At 36.5% G+C, this 23841-nt stretch overlaps 2 protein-coding genes across 4 annotated transcripts; one reads left to right on the top strand and one right to left on the bottom strand.

Moving 5' to 3' along the window:
- Window positions 1–108: 108 nt before the first annotated feature.
- Window positions 109–8637, bottom strand: LOC140800910 (probable methyltransferase PMT24). 3 transcript variants are annotated; one of them, XM_073155839.1, is made up of 9 exons: window positions 6646–8631; window positions 6409–6558; window positions 4135–4405; window positions 3946–4056; window positions 3693–3867; window positions 2760–3032; window positions 2482–2676; window positions 2147–2391; window positions 109–585 (listed from the first exon to the last, which is right to left on the bottom strand). In XM_073155839.1, exons 1-8 carry the CDS (start codon window positions 8140–8142, stop codon window positions 2175–2177), a joined length of 2889 nt encoding a protein of 962 aa, XP_073011940.1. In that variant the 5' UTR covers window positions 8143–8631; the 3' UTR covers window positions 109–585; window positions 2147–2174. The 3 variants fall into 3 exon arrangements, with proteins under 3 accessions (XP_073011940.1, XP_073011939.1, XP_073011941.1); XM_073155838.1 differs by lacking the exon at window positions 109–585 and having other exon boundaries at window positions 1897–2391; XM_073155840.1 differs by lacking the exons at window positions 109–585; window positions 2147–2391; window positions 2482–2676 and having other exon boundaries at window positions 2769–3001; window positions 6646–8637.
- Window positions 8638–21035: 12398 nt separating this feature from the next.
- Window positions 21036–22928, top strand: LOC140801458 (protein SHORT INTERNODES 1-like). Its single transcript, XM_073156590.1, has 2 exons — window positions 21036–22297; window positions 22384–22928. Exons 1-2 carry the CDS (start codon window positions 21781–21783, stop codon window positions 22737–22739), a joined length of 873 nt encoding a protein of 290 aa, XP_073012691.1. The 5' UTR covers window positions 21036–21780; the 3' UTR covers window positions 22740–22928.
- Window positions 22929–23841: the final 913 nt, after the last annotated feature.

Below are 23841 nucleotides of genomic sequence, written 5' to 3'. Positions count from 1 at the left end.
GGTCCACACCAGTGAACTCTTCACTAGTTCACATGCTCAATGTGAAACAGATAACAAAATTTCTTTTAATAAAGCATTAAATTATATAGCATTTTACATTCTGACATGCCCTTTGAGATGGACAAATTCGATGAGTCTAATAAAACAGTAAACAAAACTCTTCAAGGTAGATTAATTTTCTTTAATTTCGACTGTGGAGAGCGAAATAAGGAAGGAAGAAAAAGGTCCACCGCAGTCATGGCAAGGGCTTCTTTTGGCGTCGGTGATGTTTAGGTTGTTAACTTTCGGTGCTGTGAACAAACTCAGCAATGGAGCCCAAAGTGAAGAAAATGGAGTACAGCCTGCCTTTCTTCGTCCCTCTTGTCTGGCCCTTCACCATGATCTACTGGATAAGTGCCTCTGATATGGGGTGCAGCCTCCTTTATTAACTCAGGTTGGTGGGAAAGTCCTAACACATGGATAAGTGCGACTCCACTCAGCATTTAAGCCCCATTTAATGCCAATAAATAGGTTGCTGACTTCTTGTTTACAGTGAACCCTGTGCGTTACTTGGGTTTTCCAAAGTTTTTTGGGAAAATGTACTACCTGCAGCCAAAGTTTTATTATTTATTATAAATCATATAGATATTTACGTTCAGCATTGTAATTTACTTTTAATGCTTTTATTTTTAAAACAAAATCTTATTCCCTTTTATTTTTACCTTTAACATTACAAAAATATAGTATTAAGATCATCCTATTTCTATGGTCAATTTAACTTAATCTAATAGTAGTTGTCTCTTAAAAAGACTTTAACTTCGGATGTCTTTGGGGCAACAAAAACATAATACAGAGGTGAAATAAAAAATAATTATTGTAATAGAATGTGATTAATAATATTTCTCTTTTTTTTAATAGATTTTCACTGGCCGTTATTAAGAAGGTCTAAATCAAAGCCCACGAGTTGTTAAGACCAGTACCCAGTCATCAGATTTGGAGAGAAACTTTTAACAACAGTGCTAGAAAAGCTTACAAGGTTGTTCCTTCAACATACTAACAACGTACTAAGTGTGGAGATTTCAGGTAGAAGAGATAGACTAAATAATGAAAAAGTTGAAAGACTTTTTACTTTGTAAACCTGTAAAGAAGATGAGTGAGCCACATGTGGAAGTTTAGATCGCCCATGCAATAATAAGTATAATGAGTGGTTGAAATGTTATAGAGATTTTCTACAACCTACTGCTTAATCTTTCATCTTGATCTTTGATTTCTCTATGCATATATAATCCTTTTAGTCCAACAGAAAGCTAGTAAAAAGCGATACAAGGACAAAAAGAGATGCTTTATAGTTCTCTCCAATATGGTACCTCTTACAGCATGTATATGAAAAGAGCCAATGGAATGGAAAGAAGCTTGAACTGGTGATGAATTACAAAAAAGAATCAGGTTACTAATAGGATCAAACATTTAAGGACAAGAAAAAGAAAGAGTAAATTGTAATACTATTGAGTTAGCCACTTAGGCTAATTCATAGTAGCCATGGTTGTGAGGGTTGAACTTTTAAGTGATCCTCATTGCCATGGCACTTAAATTTTCTTTTAAAAATAGTAATTTCCTACATCCTACACTATCAGTATTATCCTCTGCAAAGTTTATCTCTTACAAAATTTTAATAGATTCTCATCAGCGACGCATCAAGAACAATATGTAACTAGTGACGAAAGATCAACAGAAGTTGCACTGCTAGAAATATCCTGCAGAATATGCTGGTTGCAAGCAATAGAAAAGATACAAATGACGATAAAATTGACCTAAACTTTTTAAATGTTAAACAAGTAAATAGAAACACTGTAAAGTTTTCACCACCTCCCAGGACAAAGAAAGAAAAAGGGAAATCTACAAGACAGGTGAAAATAGTAATTGGAATATCCTGTTTACCAGGGTTAACCTTTAATTAGGATGAATATGTCATCTACAAACAAAATTCATTTCCAATTATGTGTTACAATTTACAAGTGTCCAAGAGACAAATATAAATATTAATGAGATTCACTGTCTTAAAAGGAAAATAAAAAGGAATGCAAAAAAGAATCAGAATAAAACAATAGCACGCCGACGACAACAACAACAACAAATGCTACATACAGGTGAGGGTGAAGGCAAGTACCTTAAAGATCCTATCACAGTAGTTATAATCAGGATGAACTAACAAACACTTCAGGCCGCCAATCTGATTTTTCAGCACAGAGTATCCCTTCTTGGTCTTCGGAAAAGGTCAATTGAACCTCCCAATGGAGGGATTTCAACAGATTGTCCACTTCACTGATAGTAGTGAATTCATCACGAACTATTAGTTTGCCACCAGGTCTTACAATCCTGTCAACCTCAGCCATAACAGGCACAATCTCGCATCTGGAACAGAAAAAAATGTTTCATTGACTACTTGACCAGGGACTTGGATAATGAACTCAAGTATGAAGACAAAAAGCCAATCTAATCCACCTCTCTTTTATCCGTGAAAACAGATGATCAGCATGCAAGAGGTCGTATGTTCTAGGGTAAGTGCTGAAAGATTCACACCAATCATGGTAAATACCAAACAGTCCTCGTTCATAGATAATGGGCAGTGTATCTGGAGCATCAATATTGACCAGATTCATGACCCACACGTTTGTATCTTTAAGTGCAGCAGCAAACCTGAAAAATTGTGATTTGAGTATAAGCTGAAATCACTATGAACAAAGGTGTTTATTGTGGTTGAATGCCTCAGAATATTTTACCCTCCGTATACAGCTCTCATGTCCATAACATTTCTTACTCTTGACCAGTTAATGCCAAATCCACTGAGGTAGGACTTTGTTACAACGCGCTTCCAGTGTTCATAATCTGATGTGAAATCATTAGGTGCTGGTTTTCCATACACACCCACTTGAGAGGTATTTAACCAGTAAGGTGGTACCCGCAGTCTGCGCGGCCATTCCTCAGGCCACTTTGAACCTTGTTCAGATTCGTCAATGGGCACCTGGTGCATGCAAGTCTTCAGAGGGATGTACCTGAAAAATGTTAGTAGTAATAAACTCAAACTGAAAAGTGCGACGAGATGGTACTGTGCACATACTTCCAAGCTAATCATGGAGGTTGTCTTCGATCAACCAGCAAAATCTAGGTTTGTTTCTACACAAAAATATCTGATATTCTGGTTCTGAATCTATAAGGCCTTCTAAATCCCAGCTAAACTTCATATTAGTAAATAACAAAACTTTTTCCATCTTAATAAATTGAAATGAATGAATAAATTTGTAGATATCAAAGTTAAGAACTGATGAATCAATTGTCAACCTTAAAGATCCTCCATGAAATGGTAATAAGGACAATAGTGAGAGATGAGGAGACATTAATTAACAGAAGTTCTCTGTTAAGAGTAAGGACAATAGTGGCAATAAGACACTGCCAGACACATGATACGGTAAGACATTTATGTAGTAGGTTTCTGTTATAAGAAAAAAAAAATCAATGTATGCCATCAGGGAAATAACATTTTATGAGATATTATTCGCAAGTGATCTAAACCTTAGGAATTTTCTTCAGACCTCATATTTAAAGGATAAAAGTCTCAGCTAACAAAAAAGCAAATGGGAATAAATTTTGGATAAAAACATGTACACAATTAAAATGACAACCTACAGATATGTAATCGATATTTATAATCTTACCAAGCTGCATTTGGATCATCATCTTCATTACACATGGGTGGATTCTGATGCTTCCTGTTGGTGTAGCATTCATTGGTACTAGGTTTTCTATAGATGGCAGCAGCAATACCATTCAGTCTATCCTTCTTGATAGTGACGAGATCCCAACACATTGAGATGGTAAGAGATGTCATGGCTGAATTATACCAAAGTAATATACCTCAGTAGTAGGATAAGAAAAAGTTAAAGAAAGGATCTGACTGATAGATCTTACATTTCCAGATCTCAACATCTTCCCGGAGTTTCTGATACACAGGTGTTTCTGACCACACAAAAACCCCTCCAGGACGTAAAAGACGATTTATTTCCAAAAGAAGAATCCCACCTATTGTAGAGTTAGATGGTCAATCTGTTTTGCCACAAACACACAAAAGCACCTTATTGGAACTTTTGAGATAATTACCATCTGCATGCCATGGGACACGGCAGCGTGCACAATGGATGAGATCAAACACCCTGCTGGGAAACGGCAGACGTTGGGAGCCCATTACGGCAGATATTGCTGGTATTCCTCTCTCCAGTGCAAATTGGACTTGAGCTTCATGCTCATCTTTTGGTGCAAAAGACATTGCAAGAACATCTCTCTCAAAGAGATAACCGCCAAAGCTGGCGACCCCACAGCCAACATCTAGTATTACCCTGGTGTGCCTTCCCCATGCAATACTGCGGAAGGACTATAAAGAAGCCAAAGTAGTCATTAGAAGTCAGTAAGCAACATTGATTGTGCTGGAAGATAGAAGCTTCTCATTGCCAAGTAGAATTCAGTAAGTTTCCAATTTTCCATTACAAATGATTTAAAGACGAATCAACTTCAAATACTAAGAGATAAATCAGTGCAATTCCAAAATGATAGAAAACAAGGGAAACAAAAGTTGGAGTTATAAAATATAACCTACATAAAAAATAAAAAATAAAGGAGAATTCCTACACAATTTCCGCACATCTATCATAAGCCAAATCACAACATAATAACAGATAGTAATTCAACAGCCATATCATTTGATGAGAAAGCATGCAACCAGACGACATTCATATTTCCTATGAGCTTGCATCTGAGCTTATCTGGTTTTTGACGACGTTAATATTTTGATGAGCTAACTCCTTGAAGTTATCATAGGTAGACCACAACAGTAACGAGCATTCAATTTTAAGCCCTTAAGTTTGTTAAGTCACAATGGCATGAATTATCTTGGTTTCTACAGTTCTGCTGTTTAGTGTTAAAATCACAAGGTTCCCACGAATACTGGCTCAATCAAGTACATACGTTGTATATGTATTTGCTGCATGCACTATTCTGGAAGGCATTAAGGAATAACACATGGCAAGACAGCAAACTAGCTTGTATCTTAGAAGCTTCAAGGATATAATTATTGAAAGGCATTTAAAAAACAATATGGAAAAGAAAATTCAAAACGATGCAAAATATATAGACAACTTCACTCTTCAAGGATATAATTATTGAAAGGCATTTAAAAAACAATATGGAAAAGAAAATTCAAAACAATGCAAAATATATAGACAACTTCACTTTAATCAAAAGCTTGATTTTTAAATTTGATCATAAACATTAAAAAGATTTTATTCCTTTGCTTGTCCTCTCTTCTTTACACACGTTGCCTTTCCATTTTTTTTCTATTTATCATCTACGAGCATAATAGCATCTTAGTTTTCACTACTATCAAGTGCAAGATAAGTAAACATTAGCACCCATTTGATAATGTAACGCCTGTTACAATCCACTTTCACCAAACTTACACGGCTTTAATTAAATCAAGGTGATTTAGTCACCACCTGGTAGTGTGACCTACTCCAATGGAAGGCACTTCTCTTGTCGACCAGAAAGCATTGCAACCGAAACAAGGACTAGGAGTCTGTTTTCTCGCTGCTTCTGTTGTATATTTGTTCTTTTGTATTATGTATATTGCGTGAGAGTCATCAGGGTACAGCATATTAATCTAAGCAGAAATGCATCTAGAAGATGTGAATGTGCAGTTATCCTATATGTCTGGCTCAATGTTCTAATGAGATTTTGTCCTAAAATACGAGCACCATAAGAACCATAAATAACTGCTTCCTAGTTCTGCAAGAACTATTTTAATAATGATTAGGAGAGTACATACACCTGCAATGACTAGCCAATGCACTTTATAAATATACAACTATACATGTGTGAGTCATTTACCGGTATCATGCAAAGCAAGAGAAAGAGATAACCCTCCCAAGATGATTGTTCAAATGGAGGTCTACTAGCTGTACTTTTAGGCCTCATGCAAATTAGATAAGGTTGCATTTTGAGGAACAGACAATATAAGTGTAGGGTTCGCAATAATGAAACCTCAACCTTCAACGGCCTACAAAAACCTCATCCTAGATAGAGTTTTTCAGACATCTTATTCCAATGGAACTTCATACCTACTTTATTCCAATTAAATCATGGATATTAAAAATAAGCTACTCTAAAGGCCCAATAAGGTAATAGGATAGAAACTCTTTTAGACTTTTAGTATTTCATTGATCAGCAGTTGTACTTGCTGCGCAAGACCCAAGCAAAGAGCCCAATTCATAACCATATTCAAATGAAATTGGCTCCCAAAGCTCTAAATTTTAGGATAAATAGCTTAGATTTTTTTCTTCTCATCAACATAGGTAGTAAAATTACATACAGTTCAATTCTTACCTGCCTAATGAAATCAATGTAATGTAGTGCTCCATGTATGAATTGTGTTCCTCCTCCAGGAAAAGTAAGATACTCTCCTGTGACTTTAACCCAATTCTGGTGGCCTTTAACCTTCGCGAGCTTGGTACGAGGTACATTATTGTACCAAATCTGCAAAAGAAGTCTAGCACATAAGCAGGTGATGTCAAGAGAAGCAGATGCATCTAAATCTAAATATAGCAAGTGAACTTTTTCTACCCTGTCTCTGCTATTTGGCCACTCAATGGACCTTCGATACCCCACAGGAAGGGGCACAAGGCATGTGACACTTTCATCAGGGCAGTGCCGTTCCCTGTGTTCATGGTGCTTCTTGTGGAGCTTCTCGATGGCCTTCAAGTTGTCAAGGCAAGGAATGTAGTCTGGGCCAGTTGTAGCATTACAAAGCTTCCAATCGAAGCTATATGAATTCCCGAAATCTTCTCCTGAACTAGCCCCTCCAATGAATTGCATCTCCTCCACTTTCCGCCTCTCCTTCTCATCCTCAGATTGGTCTTCCTGCGTCGCCCATTGCCTTTTTTCGCCATCACTTTCAGTCAATACCTCCAACTGCGGGCCGTCCAGTAGTGAATCGCCCACATCAGAGCTTTCCTCTTCTAATTGTTGTGCAGGCTGCTGCAGGTCATCACCCACGCTTTCCGTATCCATCTGCCGGTCTGTCTGTTGCTGGCTCTCATCTTCTGCTTCCTCTTTCTTATCTTCAAATTCGCGTTGGCGCTCATCATCTCCCTCTTTCTTCTCCTCGAATTCTCGCTTGCCTTCACTGTCTAATTCCTCTTTCTTCTCTTCAAATGCTTGCTGGATCTCATTATCCATTTCCTCTTTCTTCTCCTCCTCAAAGTCTTGCTTGCCCTCCCCGTCTATTTCCTCTCTCTTCTCTTCAAATGCTTGTTGGATCTCCTTATCCATTTCCTCTTTCTTCCCCTCGAATTCTTGCTTGCCCTCGCTGTCTACTTCCTCTATCTTCTCTTCGGATGCTTGCCGGATCTCATTATCCTCCTCCTCTTTCTTCTCCTCGAATTCTTGCTTGCCCTCATTGTCTCCCTCCTCTTTCTTCTCTTCAAATTCTTGCTGGATCTCATTATCTCCCTCCTCCTTCTCTTTGAATCTCCCATCGTCTCCTTCCTCGTTCTTCTCTTCAAATTCTTGTTTGCTCTCATCATCTCCCTCTCTCTTCTCCTCAAATTCCTGCTTGTTCACATCGACAGCCTCCTCTATCTTCTCATCATTACCCACTTCACGCGTTCCATCATCTCCACTCTCCATCTGCTTCTGCGATTCTTTCTGGATCTCTTCAACCCCGCCATCCAAATTACTACCGTCCTCCGCCCGGCTCTCTTCCTCCTCTTTCTTGCCTTCTCGATTCCTCTCCCCGACCTCATCTCTCGATTCTTTCCCTACGCCCATCACCTCAGACCCTTCCTTATCGCGATTGCCGTCGCCGTCGTCGTCGTCGTCTTCCTGCGCTCCGACCCGCTCGATTAGAGATTTCACCATCGACGGAGTCGATGGAGTAGGGAAGAAGGAAGCGCGGGAGTGGTGAACGGTGGCTTGCGATGGCGATATGGAGGAAGACATAAACATCCATGCGGCCACTAGGAATATCGCTATGAACACCACCGTGTAGATGTAGTAGTAGGAGGAAGAAGACGAAGAGGGGAAGGAGCGTTTCCCGATCCGGGGATTTCTTGCAGGCATTGTTGCAACGGTGGATAGGAGATCGAAGAAGGTAAGGAGAAGGGTTTATATTTGTTGGATGGAGCGGGAGTGGAATGGTTCCACGGACCGATCCCCGAGCGTCGGGGACGCGGGGAGGAGACGAAGGTGAGAGCCATAAGAAAAGCGCGGGGAAGCGAAGGTGGGATCCAGAATTTGGGGGGTGGTGGGCATAAGACTAATATAAAGAGGTTATCCGTTTTAAAGGCATTATTTTTTTACCCGCCCGTCTCAATTCTCTTTACTACGGTGAACGGTCATTGGCTCATTGCGTTGAGCTTGGCATGCCCGGTCTTCCGACATGTTTTGTGTTCATAATAAAACATTAAAAGAATAAGGTTAAGCATCACTCACGGTCAAAATTTAGCAACGTTAATGTTTTTTACCCAATTCTCTCTCTCTCCCGAAGAAATGAACTGCTTATCAAACTTAATACTAAAATTGATATGTTTTATTGTCGTTAAATACATTTTATCTCATTATAATTATGCTCAAAATCTCTTTACTCTTTTTTATTTAAAATTTTTTTAAACCAGTTCTTATACAAGATTAATTTAAAGCCGTATTTTTCTATCAAATTTAATAAAGCATGCTTAATTAATTAAAATATCCCTGTCGTATTTATTAGGTAAAATAGAAAAAAAATTATATGATTTTTCTAAATCATATTTATTTTCTTCGTTGATGCGATATAACTATTTAATTTTATAAAAAATTAGGTTTAATAAAACTTATTATATAATTAGCATAATTTAGAAAGTAAGAGAGAAAATCTTTAAGTATTTTTTAAAGAGAAAGAAATGTTTATATAAGAGAAAAAAGATACTTTTATAGATACTATCGATCTCATTTTAATTATAAGTACAACAACTAATTTAAAAAAATGTATATTACAGGGTGTAAAATGGTTTTGAATGTAAGTACGAGGTGTTAAATGTATTTACCAAAAGTTTTTTCTACAACTATTTCGGTGTTTTACTTCTTAAAAAATGATGAATTATTCAGTATTTTATTAAAAAAAAAATTTTAAACTACAGCGTTACGGGGAGTCCCACCCATATATCTTTTCACATTCTCTCGATTATTATTTTATGACTAAAATAAAGAACTAAGCACAAAATAAAAATACTTTAAACTTATATTTTATATTTTTACATATATTTTGAAGTCTGATTAAGCTTTCACATTTGGGTTTTCTTACGAATTTTATTATATCGTTGACAATTATTAAACACTTTATCTTCTATTACATAATTTAGAGTTATTAAATATTTATATTTTCAGGAGTTTCACAGTTTTTTTATATAACTCACAGTTATTAGACATTTATATTTTTTTCATAATTTTATTATATAATTTATGGTTATTGAATATATATATATATATGTTCTATGTTTCGTAGTTTTAGTAGGTAACTCACAAATATTGAACGTTTTTATTTTAAGTAATAATTTTGTTATTTTATTACGTGATTCATTATTCATATTATTGAACATTTATTTTTTATTTTGTAATTTTATTACGTAATTTATAATTATTAAACACTTATATTTTTTAGGAATTTTATTATTAGTTTATTTAATTCCTAGTTTGTAATCATGTTGATCATAATTAATTTACGTAATTCATAATTTTTCCTGTATTAGTTAATAAATATTTATTATTATCAGCATCTTCCCAAGACAAAAAATGATATAATAGTATTTTTTTGTATAAAAAAATAGACTAATTCGTAAAATGTAATTCTTTTACATGATTCACAATTATTTTATATATCACACAAACAAATGTGAGATGGACAGTACAATTTACTAAAACAAAGTCAGGTCGTATTAAATGTGTGACAGGCTTCTCTTTTTTTTACGGCTAAATGAGGATAAAATTGGAAGAGAAAAAAAAATAAAATAAAATAAAATAAAAAGTCTAACACAAACATAGAATTGGTTTGAGTAACAAAATCGAAAATAAGATGTGTTTTTGCTGCCCTAAATATTTTTGTGCTATAGCATTTTTTTTTTAATATTTGTGATATAGTATTACTCCTTAAGATGGCTTCACACTTTGTCCAAGTTATTAACTTATGAGCATGAATTAATTAATTAAGTTTTTAAAAACATTTTAACCTAAAAGAAACTACACAAATTTGTAGATTATCTTTTTCTTCATATAATGTTTTGAATGCATAAAATTCACCGACTAATGATGCTGATTATGATGATCAATATCTAAAATCTAAAACAAATGAAAAGGAATAGGTCAAAGTTAAAAAGATAATATGTCTTAGTTCACTATTTTGCTAAAAGAACAAATATTAGAATATGATTAATATACATTAAATTTGATATGTAATTCATGTTCGTATTAACAAAACCAACCTTTTTAAATTATCTAATTTGTCATCTTCTTTTCATGAAGAATCCTGGTAATTAAAGTAGATCCTAATCCCATCTACAACCAATCGGAGAGAGTAACGAGTAACAACAATACCTAGACAAGGAAATATATCATAATAAAAACCCACCAATTAGCAGGAATTACCCCAACGCCCCCTCCAAGAATCCCCAATTCCAAATCAACCCGAACAAATTAGCTTGCTTTGGAGCCATCAGAAGAAGAGGAGGAAGAGAGACTCTTCTGATACGCCTCCAATTCCTCGTAGTAAACATCCCACACGCACCGCACGCATCCGCTGCCGCAGCAATCCCCCGGCAAAGGCTTCTCCGGCGGCGGAGGAGGAGGGGCCGGGGCCAGCGCCGGCTTCTCTATATTCTCGGTGGCCTTCTTGGTCTCCTTTTCCTTATGGATCGATCCCATGATCGGCGATGGAGAAGGCGCCGTGGAAAAGCGAAGGCGGAGAGGAGAGGACCGGAGGATGACCTCGCGGCGGATCTGGATATGGATTGGAACGCGCCAATAGATCACGACTCCTCGCATAAAAGGAATGAGGAAGGAGGTGGGTGAGTCGTCGATTTAGTTAGTTAGGTTTCGCAAATCCCGATGGTAAACGAAGAGAGGAGCTTCGGAGAAAGTTTCGGATGCGTTTTGATTTGTAGAACCTGCCAAATGTACACAACCTGAGATAACGGATCGGGTAATCTCGTATCGGTTTGGCTCCGCTGGTTATACCCAGATCCGGAGCTGAACCAATTGGGCAGCTGATACTCTGCTCAACGGATAGCAGGAAATTCCTGCTCCTAACTCCAATCATACATCCTTTGGCCAACTTTCCCTCGATACGAAAGTTTATATTTTACAAACTTATTAACATATTAAGTAGTCTAATCTGAATTTCAAACTGTTACGCCTCTAGAAAAAATAACCGAATATATATATATATAAGGATTGCTATTATAATTCGCGTCTAGTAATCGACCCATGGCTTTCCTTTTATTTCCTGCTAATTGCTATCTTCCCACTTCCAGCATGAGAGTACAGAGCTCAATTGCAGCTCATTTGAAGCAAGAAAAAAGTTAATAATTTTATAACCGTAGGCTTACGAGTAGAACATACTGTATGTATATATCATCAGCAGCGCAGTAGAGACCAAACGACAAAGAGAGAGACATTGAGGATAAAGAAAGGCGTTCGAAACCCGTGCAAGAAGAGAAGAGGAGAGAATACACGCCGACGCACTCCCCCGCATTCCACGCCACCACTATAAACACTGACGAACAAAACACCGCATTACATAGTCGATCGAGTTCCCAAACCTGACATAATATATATATATATATATATATATATATATATTGTACAAACGCACGCTCGGTCACATCTAAATCACGTCAAATCCCCCCCCTTCCACCCTTCTCCATCTCCCTTGTTCGACCCCCCAAAGCCAAAGCTCTATCGATGCTCTTACCCCCCTTACCACCCTTCTTGATTTGATCTCAGCGTCGATCTTAAACTGGAGCAGCAGAAAGGCCAGCATCATTGTCCCCCCTACTTCACATCCCCATTAATGGAACAACCCAAAACAGGCCTCCTAGATCTATCTCTCTACTCTACCGAGCCCATCACTTCGCCATCACATCAAAGTCGAAGTACCATTTTACACACACATAAGAGACATAGCATTACATATAGTAATAGTAGTAGTAGTAGTAGTAGTAGCAGAACACTACACTAGAGACAGACAAACAAGTAAATAGTCCATTCACTTGTCTACAACTGACACTAGTGATTCGCAAATGGGAGACCTCTTGCCTACGAAGTGCTCATCGTTTTTGTTGATACCATCACGAGCCGGGACGAAGAGAACAGGGAGGTAGTCGTCCGAGTTGCAAGCGAAGACCGAGCTCTTGAAATGCTTCAACAGAGATTGCAAACCCTATAAGAAGAAGAAGAAGGTCCCAAGAATTAATTAACTATTACATCAGTCATAAAAGGAAGAACTTACTAACGACTAGAGAATAGAAATTTATACCTGAATTCTAGCATAAGTGACCTCGCAGACCTTTCGAGATCCATGAAACTTCCACTCGAATTTGTGGAGGTAGTGGTAGAGCCTCCAAGCCGCAGCTGCGTTGGTGAAGTTTACAAACGCGTACCCTAAGTTGCTCCCACTCCTAAATCCCCATGCATGACATACCCATCAAGAGTTGGGTTAGTTAGCACAAAAGAGATAAACCCTAATTGGTATGGGTTTCACCTGAAATCCATAGGCAAGTAGAAGAAGTCGAATTCCGAGCTAGTAGTGGACTCATCTCCAGTCCCTAATAATTTTTTGTTCTCTTCACAACAGTGAAGGTCTAGAATGGCCAGTAGCTTCTCCTTGCTGCCGAAAAGGAAGTACTACTTATAACAAATCTTTATAACTATAAAAAAAAGCAGTGCAATTCTAGCTTACGTGAACTTATTGGGTAGATTCTTTATCATCACTGTGGTCTTTCCTCCGCTAGCATCGTCATCATCTTTGAACTCGAAATCGAGACCATCTCTTTTCTTGTTCACTAAAAGCTGCAGTGGGAGTAATCTCCTTCGACTCCTAAGCTTTGGAGCAAACACTCTCGTCCTTCCAAAGGAGCCAGTGATGACTCTTTTACCCCTCTTCTCCAACACTTCCTCCACTCGTCCCTTCTCCTTGGCCTCCTTAAGAGAGCACCAAGAAAGCGGAGGAGGAAGCGGCCCCAGAGAACTCGGTTGAGGAAACTCCTTCGCGTAGCAGCAGGTGTAGAGGGTTTGATGGGAGAGGTAGTAATTGAATTCTTCGTAAGTAGTAGTAGGAGGAGAGAGGTAAAGAAGAGAGGTGTGAGCTGGGGTCTCATGGAACTCAATATAGAAAGGATGGAAAGAAGGGTTAGGGTGGAGAATTGGAGGAGGTGGTGGTGGAGTAGAGTAGAGCTCTAATGGAGAAAACGCGGAGAAGGATGGAATATAGATGGGTGCATTAGGATTCAAAGAAGCTGCCATTAATCTTCGAGGAAGAAGAGCTCGCAAGAAGAGGAAGAGGCAAACGGTGGGATGTGCAACGAGATAAAAAGATGAGAAGTGGAGGTGTTTGATATAGGCGAGGTGTGGCTTAATAAGTATACGAGAAATTAATTTATATAAAAAAAAGTTTTGTAATTTTAAAAATAAATACAAAAATCTAAAATATTTCTTAGTTAACCTTAAGACTGGCTTCTCTTAATTTACGTAGAAATATTATGATTATTACACATACATAATTTCTTTAGGTTGAATGATTAAATACTATATCTTACATAATTGCCTAAATCTAAATATATTATACTGTTGATATTAATATATATCAGGAAAGAGAGTAGATAGGGAAGGGAGGCGGCAGGGCATCATTAGCATCTTTAGTCCATTAAATGCATGGATTCGGAGTACATGAGGCAGTGTGCCCATCTTTTCCGAGGGGATTTGCTTCCCTTCACTTTGCTTCTTCCCAAGTTTGCCAAACTCCTTGCAGGATTGGCCCACTACACTCCTTTGGGATCTTCTCTAATTATCCCAACTAATTATTAATTAAGTAGCAACTGCTGTCATTAATCAGTGTGGCTTAAAAAGCCATAAGTGCTGGTTGTTTTCCCAATCATTCTATTAATAGACTAAACATATTCGGGTAGCTCTATATGCATTATAAAAAGAAACAAACACCAAGAAACTTATTCGTGAACTTTTATCCCAAGCAAGCAATTGTTTTGTTAATAATAGCTCACAATAGAATCAATGTTGTTATTAACGAGAACTTCCTCTGGGTACCAAGTACCAACGTTGGTATTAGACGTGCTTATATTTTAGGTCTTATAATTATCATTATTAATAGATAAAATGATGTCATATTAAAAGTGTTTTTGTAAGCATAGCATCACTCTCTCTTTTTTATAAATGCTATTGAATTGGTTAAAATTTCACAAATTTCACTGCATTCTTTAAAGCTAATAAATCATTGGATTATTTTAAAATTAGTTAGTTTGTTCAATATTATTCTAAATAGCCATATGATTTAAAAGGAGTATCTTAGCCTTATCATTTAAAACGAGCCTGAATCTATGTAAATCCAAGTATTATGCTAATTTTATACAATTAATATAATAAGTTAGGTTTTTCAATATTTATAAATATGTACAAAATAATCTAAGTGTTTATATATATATATACATAAGCATTTATACAAATTTTGAAAATATTCAGACCAAAGATTTTTAAGATCTAAAGGAGACAGATCAGTCATTTGCATCGTATTCGAATACATTCGAATGCAGTCTCAAGCATTCACATATACAGAGATAGTGTATTGATCGTTCGAACGCACCTTGCATGCATTCATAGCACGTTCGCACATATAAAAATAATGTATTGGTTGTTGAACGCACCCTATATGCGTTCACAACACGTTCACACATACATATTGGTGTATTTGTAAGTTCGAACACGTCTGGGAGAAATAAATCAATGCTTTTGAACGCATTTGAACCCCGTTTGTACATCTCTATGAAACATGATAAGTCTGGACTTTCTATGAGACTTGCTCTGACTTTAATTTTATCTTATTAACCTATATAAGAGTTGGATGCCTTAACCCTTGAGTGGAGTTGGTGGTTACTTTTGAAAAAAAAAATTTGTTTCTTCTTCAACGCACTAAACTTTCGTCTTAAATGTCATTTAGACGAAATATTAATCTTGGGGGCTATTGAGATTGTAAATCAATCACGGGAAACAATGAATAGCGGACTCTAACGAGCAAAACTAAGTTAAATAAAGTCGTGAGAATCGATGAGTTGCTGTGTAAGTTAGTTTTATAACTGCTACAAGTTTAGTGATTGATTTTGATCCGAGTTTAAATATGTAATTTTTTTTCGTTTGAGTTTTTCTTATAAAAAATATTGTTGTTTATTTTTGCTTTACTCTTTGATATTTATTTCGCATATTTACTTCACCTAAGGATTTAAATCATTTGCTAGAATTTAGATATATATACGGGTGTCTAAATTTTTAGTTTTTCATAATATATTTGGTACCGAACTCTAAGAAAGAATGATTTTTGGGCTTTGATATAAATTTGATTTCAATAATATTTTGTAAGTTTTTCCATATATATATATATATTAAAAATCTCTTGTAATTTCTTATATACTTCTCTGATATAAGCATTTATGTATCTCTCAGAACTTAAGTCTTTTTGTATGTATAACTTTTAAAACACTTAATTCTTATATAAATATCTCTTAGAGTTAATTAACTATTAAAAATGTAACAAATTTAAATACAAAAAGACAAAATTATTCTTATTTTAATTTCAAGTATCTCTCTGGTTAAGATTATTATATTCTACTAAAATTACTTAAACTTGTCTTGAAAATTAACTATCAAAAAGGTATATTATTCATACAAATATCCAACTTTAGAAAGATATAGACATAAATAAGAGATTTTTTAAGGGCATATACGCAAAAAAAAAAAACCTAGTATTAAATTGCGCTACTACAATATTCAAGACACGAAGCGGTGAAAAGGATATATTTTGTACGTATGTCCCTAAAAAACTACTTATTTGCTTGTGTACCCTCTAATTTTCTTATTTGTTGAATACCTTTCCAAACTTTTTTTTAATAAAATTTATATAAAAAATATGGATTTTCGATTTTGTCATTTATATTTTCTTTGCAGGTTAGGCTTTTTTTTCAATTTTTTCTTTCAACTTAAATCGAAGAAAATGGTAAAACATATATATTGTGGGAAAAATAGGCGAGAGTTAAAAAATAAAATAAAGATGCTGTTATTTGAGAGAAAGAATGAGGGTATTTTACTATTAAATTGATCAAAATTTAACTGTTGATTAACTTTCATAAATATATATGTTAAAAAAGAATTTTAAGGACACCTGCACAAAATCTAAGTAATTTACGAGGTAAATATATATAAAAAAAAACAACAGTAGAGAGGTATAGATGTAAAAAAAAAATTAAATTATGTAATTAATCTAATTTTGAAGATGGCATCTAAACAACTTCCAAATTAGTTTAGTTATACTTATCCTTGATATGATATAACAAATAATAAATTTAGAAGAAATGTTGACAAATAACTAAAATATTCATAAGAATGAGGAGAGGAAAGTTGATTAAATCTCAAGAGTATAATAGTAACTAAATTTTATGAATAAATATAAAATAATATTAAGGTATTAGTAAATTTAGTTCCTATATTTAATATAAATTTCACTATATTAGAATAAGTTTATTCTTATTCTACCATCAACTGGATAAAAAATGCACTATATCAATGAGATCGATCCACACAAGTGTCCAAGAGAGCCAGTTCAAAAGGAGTGCCCTTATCAACACTAATGATTGTTTTCAACTTACAAGACTCGGGGACACAACTTTTGCACGAGATTTTGTTAACCTGTGCACGGTAAGCTCATTTTAGCGTAGCGCATGCATATAGATATATATATATAGTGTGGAGTTGCTGCTCCAGCACAAGGATTTGGAACTCGGTACAACCACACCCAAGGAACCCACTCCGTGGAAGATATCTACGCATCGTCTTAATAAATTTGACATGCGGAGCACAAGATCCTAGTCAAGTGAAAGGTTTTGGATGTGTTCGTGAGGTAACGAATTGAATACTAATTGGGGAACAATAGTTCGACGGTATATACAGTTTGAAGTCTAGATTGAATAATTTATTTTATCAAGTAAGATTTGGTAGTTTGTATCTTATTTTTATATATAAAAGATTTAGCTCAAGGCTCACTTGTCGTTCTATTTAGTCTCCATCTCTTACCTTGTTTTTCTTTCTTTTTCTTAAAATAAGTGGGGGATTTGACTTGAATTATGTATGCGGAGCACATGATCCGAGTCAAGTGAAAAGTTTTGGATGTGTGCATGAGGTAACGAATTGAATACCAATTGGGGAGCAATAGTTCCACGATATATACAGTTTGAAGTCTAGATTGAATAATTTATTTTATCAAGTAAAGTTTGGTAGTTTGTATCTTATTTTTATATATAAAAGAATTTAGCTCAAGGCTCGCGTGTAGGCTTGTCGTTCTATTTAGTCTCCATCTCTTACCTTTTTTTCTTTCTTTTTCTTGAAATAAGTAGGGGATTTGACTTGAATTATGCATGCGGAGCACATGATCCGAGTCAAGTGAAAAGTTTTGGATGTGTTCATGAGATAATGAATTGAATACTAATTGGGGAGCAATAATTCGACGATATATACAGTTTGAAATCTAAATTGAATAATTTATTTTATCAAGTAAGGTTTGGTAGTTTGTATTTTTTTTTATATATAAAAGAATTTAGCTCAAGGCTCGCGTGTAGGCTTGTCGTTCTATTTAGTCTCCATCTCTTATATTTTTTTCTTTCTTTTTCTTGAAATAAGTGGGAGATTTGACTTGAATTATACATGCGGAGCACAACATCCGAGTCAAATGAAAAGTTTTGGATGTATCCATGAGGTAATGAATTCAATACTAATTGGGGAGCAATAGTTCGACGATATATACAATTTGAAGTCTATATTAAATAATTTATTTTATCAAATAAAGTTTGATAGTTTGTATCTTATTTTTATATATAAAAAAATTTTAGCTCAAGGCTCGCGTGTAGGCTTGTCGTTCTATTTAGTCTCCATCTCTTGCCTCTTTTTATTCTTTCTTTCACTTAAAAGAAATTGGGGGATTTGACTTGAATTAACCTCGATTTTGCAATCAGAGAGTATAATAGAATGCCGCCAAAGATGTAACTAATGGTGATAAAAGTCCTCTCTTCTATATCTTAGATTGTTTTCCTAATTTCTTTACACGAGTATTGAAGGTGGAGATAAAAGTTTTGGATAGTTTTCTATAATTACAATTGTACATATTTTAATTTTATAATTTTTTTATATTAAAATTAAAATTTAATTATAACTATTGGATGTGGATCATGAATGCGCCTTAAATAAATCCGTTACCATATATATGATTTTAGGGTTGTTCCAAGAAAGCCTTTTTTTTCTTCTCTATTTTGTTTTTTTGATAAAAAAATAAGGAAACATGTTTTATAGGCTACCATTGGGCCTAGGGAGATTAAGTGATTATTTTATGTTTGATAAGTTAGGAGTCTATAGTTTAATCATTAGCTAAACAATGATATATGGACGAATCTAAAAGATAAAGAGTATGAATATCAATTCCCTTGTCTATAATTAGTTGAACAATAATACAAATCCGCCTAAGAAACAAATCACAACAGTCTAAACTATATGCATATAACTGCTTCTAAAAAAAATCCATTAAATATCATCTCCAATGCCCGAAGAAGAAGGGATTCATCATGTGCTAATAGGAGCCTGACACTACTTAGCTATTATAAATTGTGATCTAAGTAATGAGAACTACTCCAGATTACTTTGGTTATATATCCAAGTTAAACAAGATAAAAAATGGGCCACCTTAGTCTCATGGATTGGTACTTAATGGGCCAGAGTTTGGCCCTTCTCACATAAGACTGATGTAATGTTGGAAATCTGGGTAACATGGAACTATGGAAGTAGGCAATAAGATAATATATTAACATCTGGGCCAAGCCAATCAATGCAAAAGACTAGCTTGCTGTGTTCAAGAACATGGACATTCTAATATAATTGAAAGAGTGGCTTGCACACCCACTTGGGCACAAGTGGAGTGGGGTTGAAGAAAGCAAAACCACCCTATGAATGGGGTGAATCTAATGGTAACTAAAAACAAATAGGCATAAGGGGTTAAGGCTCTACTTCCTCAACCACGATAGATAGTAAGGTTCGATTAGAACAGGTCGAAACCTCAACCCTCAGAATCATTGATGTTCTATCTCAGAGAGCGAGAGAGAAAGAGAGAGAGAAATATCACCTACTTGGAGGTTGATAGTGACTCGCTGCTCTTAGTAAACATCATGAACCTAGCATCTTAGTTTGGCTATTCTCATCGACGATTGTATGTATCTAAGCTCTTTGTATCCATGTTTTAAAATTAACCATACATACCCTAAAGTTAATATGGCAGTAGATTGGCTAGCCAACTATTGTAAGAATATGAATTTTGAATGTACTTTGAAGGGAATCTTTTTTTAAACCTTTGGTATTGTTTTTGTATGTCGATACTACATGAGCTTATTCTAATCGTAGAAATTAAGCAAAAAAAAAAAAAAAAAAAAAAAAAAAAAAAAAATATATATATATATATATATATATATATATTGAAAAAGAAAGATGACAAGGCTTGAACTTTTGCAATGATGAAATATACTGTCACCGTGAAGTTAGCCAATTGTGCTTGGAAGGGTTAGTCTAGAAAATTATCGAAGAAAACAACATTATTGTCTAACATATATTTACGAGACTCTTAAATTATATATAAAAAAGAATTAAAAAAAAGAATTACTTTTTGGCAGAGAAATAGAAGAGCTTTAAAAAAACTAAAATGAAGGAATAGATTCCTACTATAGTTTGGCAGAATTGCTTTTCATCAAAAGCAATTCGTTTTCGTCATTAGTATTTTTTTTTCAGCACGCATGCTATAACATGATAGCCAGCACTACGTGACTGGAGCATTAACCGTGGATGATGACGTTCTTTTAGATCATATATATATATATATATATATTCTCAAAATAGTTCAAAACTTGACATAGTATTCCAATAATTTTTAAAAAATAGATCCAATTCGTTAAAAGAAACTCCAATTGTGTTAATCCGCAGATCCGATCTTACTATCATAATCTTTGTTTAACTGTGCTTATTAGGCCACCTTATATATTAGTTATATACCACAAGGAAATAAGTCGGCCGTGAAAAATTCCACAAAACAACAAAGAAATTAGAGTTTCTTTTTGTTACATGTATACCGTCATCCAAAGTTTATGTTTACATTTATATCTATTTAAAATTAATATCTGGATGCATATATCTCAAATTATATGTTTTTTTTTCATATATTTTTGTTTTGGAAAATGGGTAGATAACTGATGAAAAAGCTGAAAAGGAAATTACAACCGGAAGGATAAAAAGCTTCCCAATTACTCTAAGAATTTAATAAAAAGAGTAAGAAAACTATTTAGTGTTCAAGCTTTCTTTTTCTCCAAAATCTTTCAATTTCATCGACCTTGAAGATACAATCTAGTTGAAGGACATTGTTTGAGGAAGGTAAAGAAACCATGAGGAGAAACAATCTTAGATGCTTGTTGGATAAGTATAAATCATCAAGTCACTTAAACTTGGAGATGATATAACCATAGTAAAAGATTTTAATATCAACGGTCAGTTAACTCTGAAGAACACGCGTACAAAAACAATATGTTTAACCGGATATAGATATACAAATAGAAATGTACAAATTATTGAGGAATTTTTGAAAGGATACTACAAGAGCTAGAGAGAGTGCACCATATTTTAACGTCGCAAAAGGAAGAGCAAAAGACACCACCCATCTATTCAATACGCGTACAAACTTTATGCGTTAAGAGGCGAAGAGAGGGAGAGAGGGAGAGAGGGAGAGATTTTTGTTTTCTTCCTCCCATCCCCCAACCTCGACGACTTTGAACATGCGAGGGAACAGCGACAATAAAAAGCAGGGAAGGTTCACGAAAAAGCAGCGGGTTTTGCGGTCGATAAGATTACCCACGCCGCACTCCGGATCAGGCCACGTGTATCCTCCGACGGACAGGATCTCCCCCCTCCCCTCACGTAAGAATAAAAGCCAGAATAAGGACACCGACAAGTCCCCCCAAAATCTCCATTCCCTTTTATCCCCCTCCTCTATCTCTCTCTCTCTCTCTCTCTTTCTATACTTCTCTTCCTTTGATTGGTAATTTGGTATTCATTTCCACACACTCTTCTCTCTCCTTTTGGGTCGTCTTTCAGAGAAAGCGGAAGCGAAGCGAAGCGGGGGCAATAAATGGGAGTTGAGCTCGGAGCCGTCTCCATGGCGGCGTTGCAGGCCATCCTCTGACTCGCTCTCTTAAATATTCAAGGGAGCCAATAAAGGAGAATGGTACGGGGGGCGAGTGGGGTTAGCTGCGGAGTTAAATATCCCGTCGTTATAATTACTTCTTTACCCAGATCTGGTTACTAGTAAGAGAGACGAGAGGATCGAGTTTGCTAAACTGGGTCGATTCGCGCTGGGTCTATGGATTTGGGTGGATGGCGGGGTTCCCTCTAGGCGGAGGAAGCCATCATCATCAACATCATCAGCATCATCAACATCAGAGCCGAGACAGCCGAGATCAAGAAAACCCAATTCAACCGGAGAGCCTCTTCCTCTATGGCGGCCGAAGCAGCGGCGGCGGATTCCAAATATGGCAGCAGCAACAACAGCAGCAGCAGCAGCAGCAGCATCAATTGTTTTCCGGGAGCGGAATCTTGAGCTTCGCGGATGAGGCGGCGGCGGGGGGGAGCATGAGTGGAGGGGGAGCGGGAGGGATTAGTTGCCAGGATTGCGGCAACCAGGCGAAGAAGGACTGCGCCCACCTCCGCTGCCGCACGTGCTGCAAGAGCCGCGGCTTCCACTGCCCCACCCACGTGAAGAGCACGTGGGTCCCCGCCGCCAGGCGCCGCGAGCGGCAGCAGCTCGCCTCCCTCAGCGGCGGCGGCGGGGGAGGCGAGTCGTCCAAGAGGCCGCGAGAGGTCCGCTCGCTCACAACGCCGATTACTTCTTCAAGTCGGTAAAATTAAACCTAAGCGCCGTCTCTTTCGCCGGAATTCCGAGTACTTAACGCTTTCAATTATATACCCGCGCGCGCGCAGGTGGGAGATTTCCGTCGGAGGTGAACTCCGAGGCGGTGTTCCGCTGCGTCCGGCTCGGGCCGGTGGACGAGGGGGAAAGCGAGTACGCCTACCAAGCGTCGGTGAGCATCGCCGGACACGTGTTCAAAGGTATACTTCACGATCACGGGCCCGAGTCGTCCCCGGCGGATTACCAAACGGCGGCGGCTGCTGCTGCTTCTACTGGAGCTCTAACGAGTGGTGGTGGGGAAATCGGAGGAGATATCGTGATGACTTCGGCGTCGGCGGCGGCACTGATGGATCCTTATTCCACTCCTATATGCGACTTCATGGCCGGCGCCGGCGCCCACTTCTACTCTCATCACCCTAGACCCTAAAATGGCTTAAATTTCCTTTAGCTTTCTTTCTATTCATGCACTCATTTATTTCTCTTAGCGCAGATGAATTCTCTTCTCTTCTCTTCTCCTCTCCTCTTCTCTTCGCTTTTCTTCTCTTCTTCTTCTTGATGATGATGCTGGTGATGATAATGATGATGATGGTTTTGTCTTTGGTTTTGAACATCGCAATGGATGTGTCCTTATCTTATCTTTATGTGTGACATGGAGAGTCTTAGAAGTATTCTTCTTGCTTGACGAGGGAGGGAAGGGGGAGGGAGGGAAGAGAGAGGAAATGGGAATAACCTGCTGCTTGCTGTGAGCCAAGTAAGTCTCTTGTTGGTTATTTTTTTCTTCTAATTTGGTTCAATTAATCTGCCATTAATCATCTTGATGATCCCAAGACATCTCACATCCCAATCTTTCTTTCCCTTTAATGTTAACCAGTTTCTCTCTCTTCTCTCTCTCTCCAGGGGCATTGTCAAGACACTGTTCCTTCCTTTCCTAGGTTACTGTTGGTTGTCTTTGGATCCATAAAAAATAATATAACTTCTTGATAATTTTACCCTACATATCAAGCTATATACTGGTACAAAGATATGGCACATACTTGTCATATTTCTTTCCAAACAGCTCTTTTGTGTCACACTTTATTCCCTAGCCCAAGCAATAATAGAGTTAATGTGATTATATCTCTCTTTTTTTTTTTTGGTTGGCTAGTAGAATCTGTTGTTCCCAAGAAAGAGAGAGAGAGAGAGAGAGAGAGAGAGAGAGAGAGAGAGAGAAAAGATATTAAGATTTTATGCTAAAACCTTGCAGCATTTCTTGCAGCATTTGAAGTAGTTTTGCTCTTTGTTTCATTTGCTTTTTGAGTTTTCCAAGTGATTCTTATATTTATATTTATGGGGTGATGATAAGATGATAAAACTATAATCAGCATTTCTAGATCTTATTTTCATGCAATAGCCGGGTACATATATATAATTATATACGCAATAAGTAAAAGAGATGCATATGCATAATTGAGGGGGTTGATACTATTTCATATGTCATACAAACATATGAAAGCTTATTTGCATATCAAAACCATTGATGGGTATGTTTC

The sequence above is a fragment of the Typha latifolia genome, chromosome 14, assembly GCF_019914945.1.
Source record: "Typha latifolia isolate L0001 chromosome 14, TyphaL0001v2, whole genome shotgun sequence".
In the NCBI taxonomy this organism is placed as follows: domain Eukaryota; kingdom Viridiplantae; phylum Streptophyta; class Magnoliopsida; order Poales; family Typhaceae; genus Typha; species Typha latifolia.
Note: the sequence above shows the minus strand (reverse complement) of the source record. Positions and strands in the feature narration are given on the sequence as shown.

Excerpts from the sequence above, each read along its gene's own strand:
- LOC140800910 (XM_073155839.1), bottom strand. The coding sequence starts at position 8,142 with ATGCCTGCAAGAAATCCCCGGATCGGGAAACGCTCCTTCCCCTCTTCG. Across the intron at positions 3,033-3,692 it reads GATGATCCAAATGCAGCTTG|GTACATCCCTCTGAAGACTT; the intron begins GTAAGATTATAA and ends AACATTTTTCAG. Across the intron at positions 2,677-2,759 it reads ATGAGAGCTGTATACGGAGG|GTTTGCTGCTGCACTTAAAG; the intron begins GTAAAATATTCT and ends ACAATTTTTCAG.
- LOC140801458 (XM_073156590.1), top strand. The coding sequence starts at position 21,781 with ATGGCGGGGTTCCCTCTAGGCGGAGGAAGCCATCATCATCAACATCAT. Across the intron at positions 22,298-22,383 it reads AACGCCGATTACTTCTTCAA|GTGGGAGATTTCCGTCGGAG; the intron begins GTCGGTAAAATT and ends GCGCGCGCGCAG.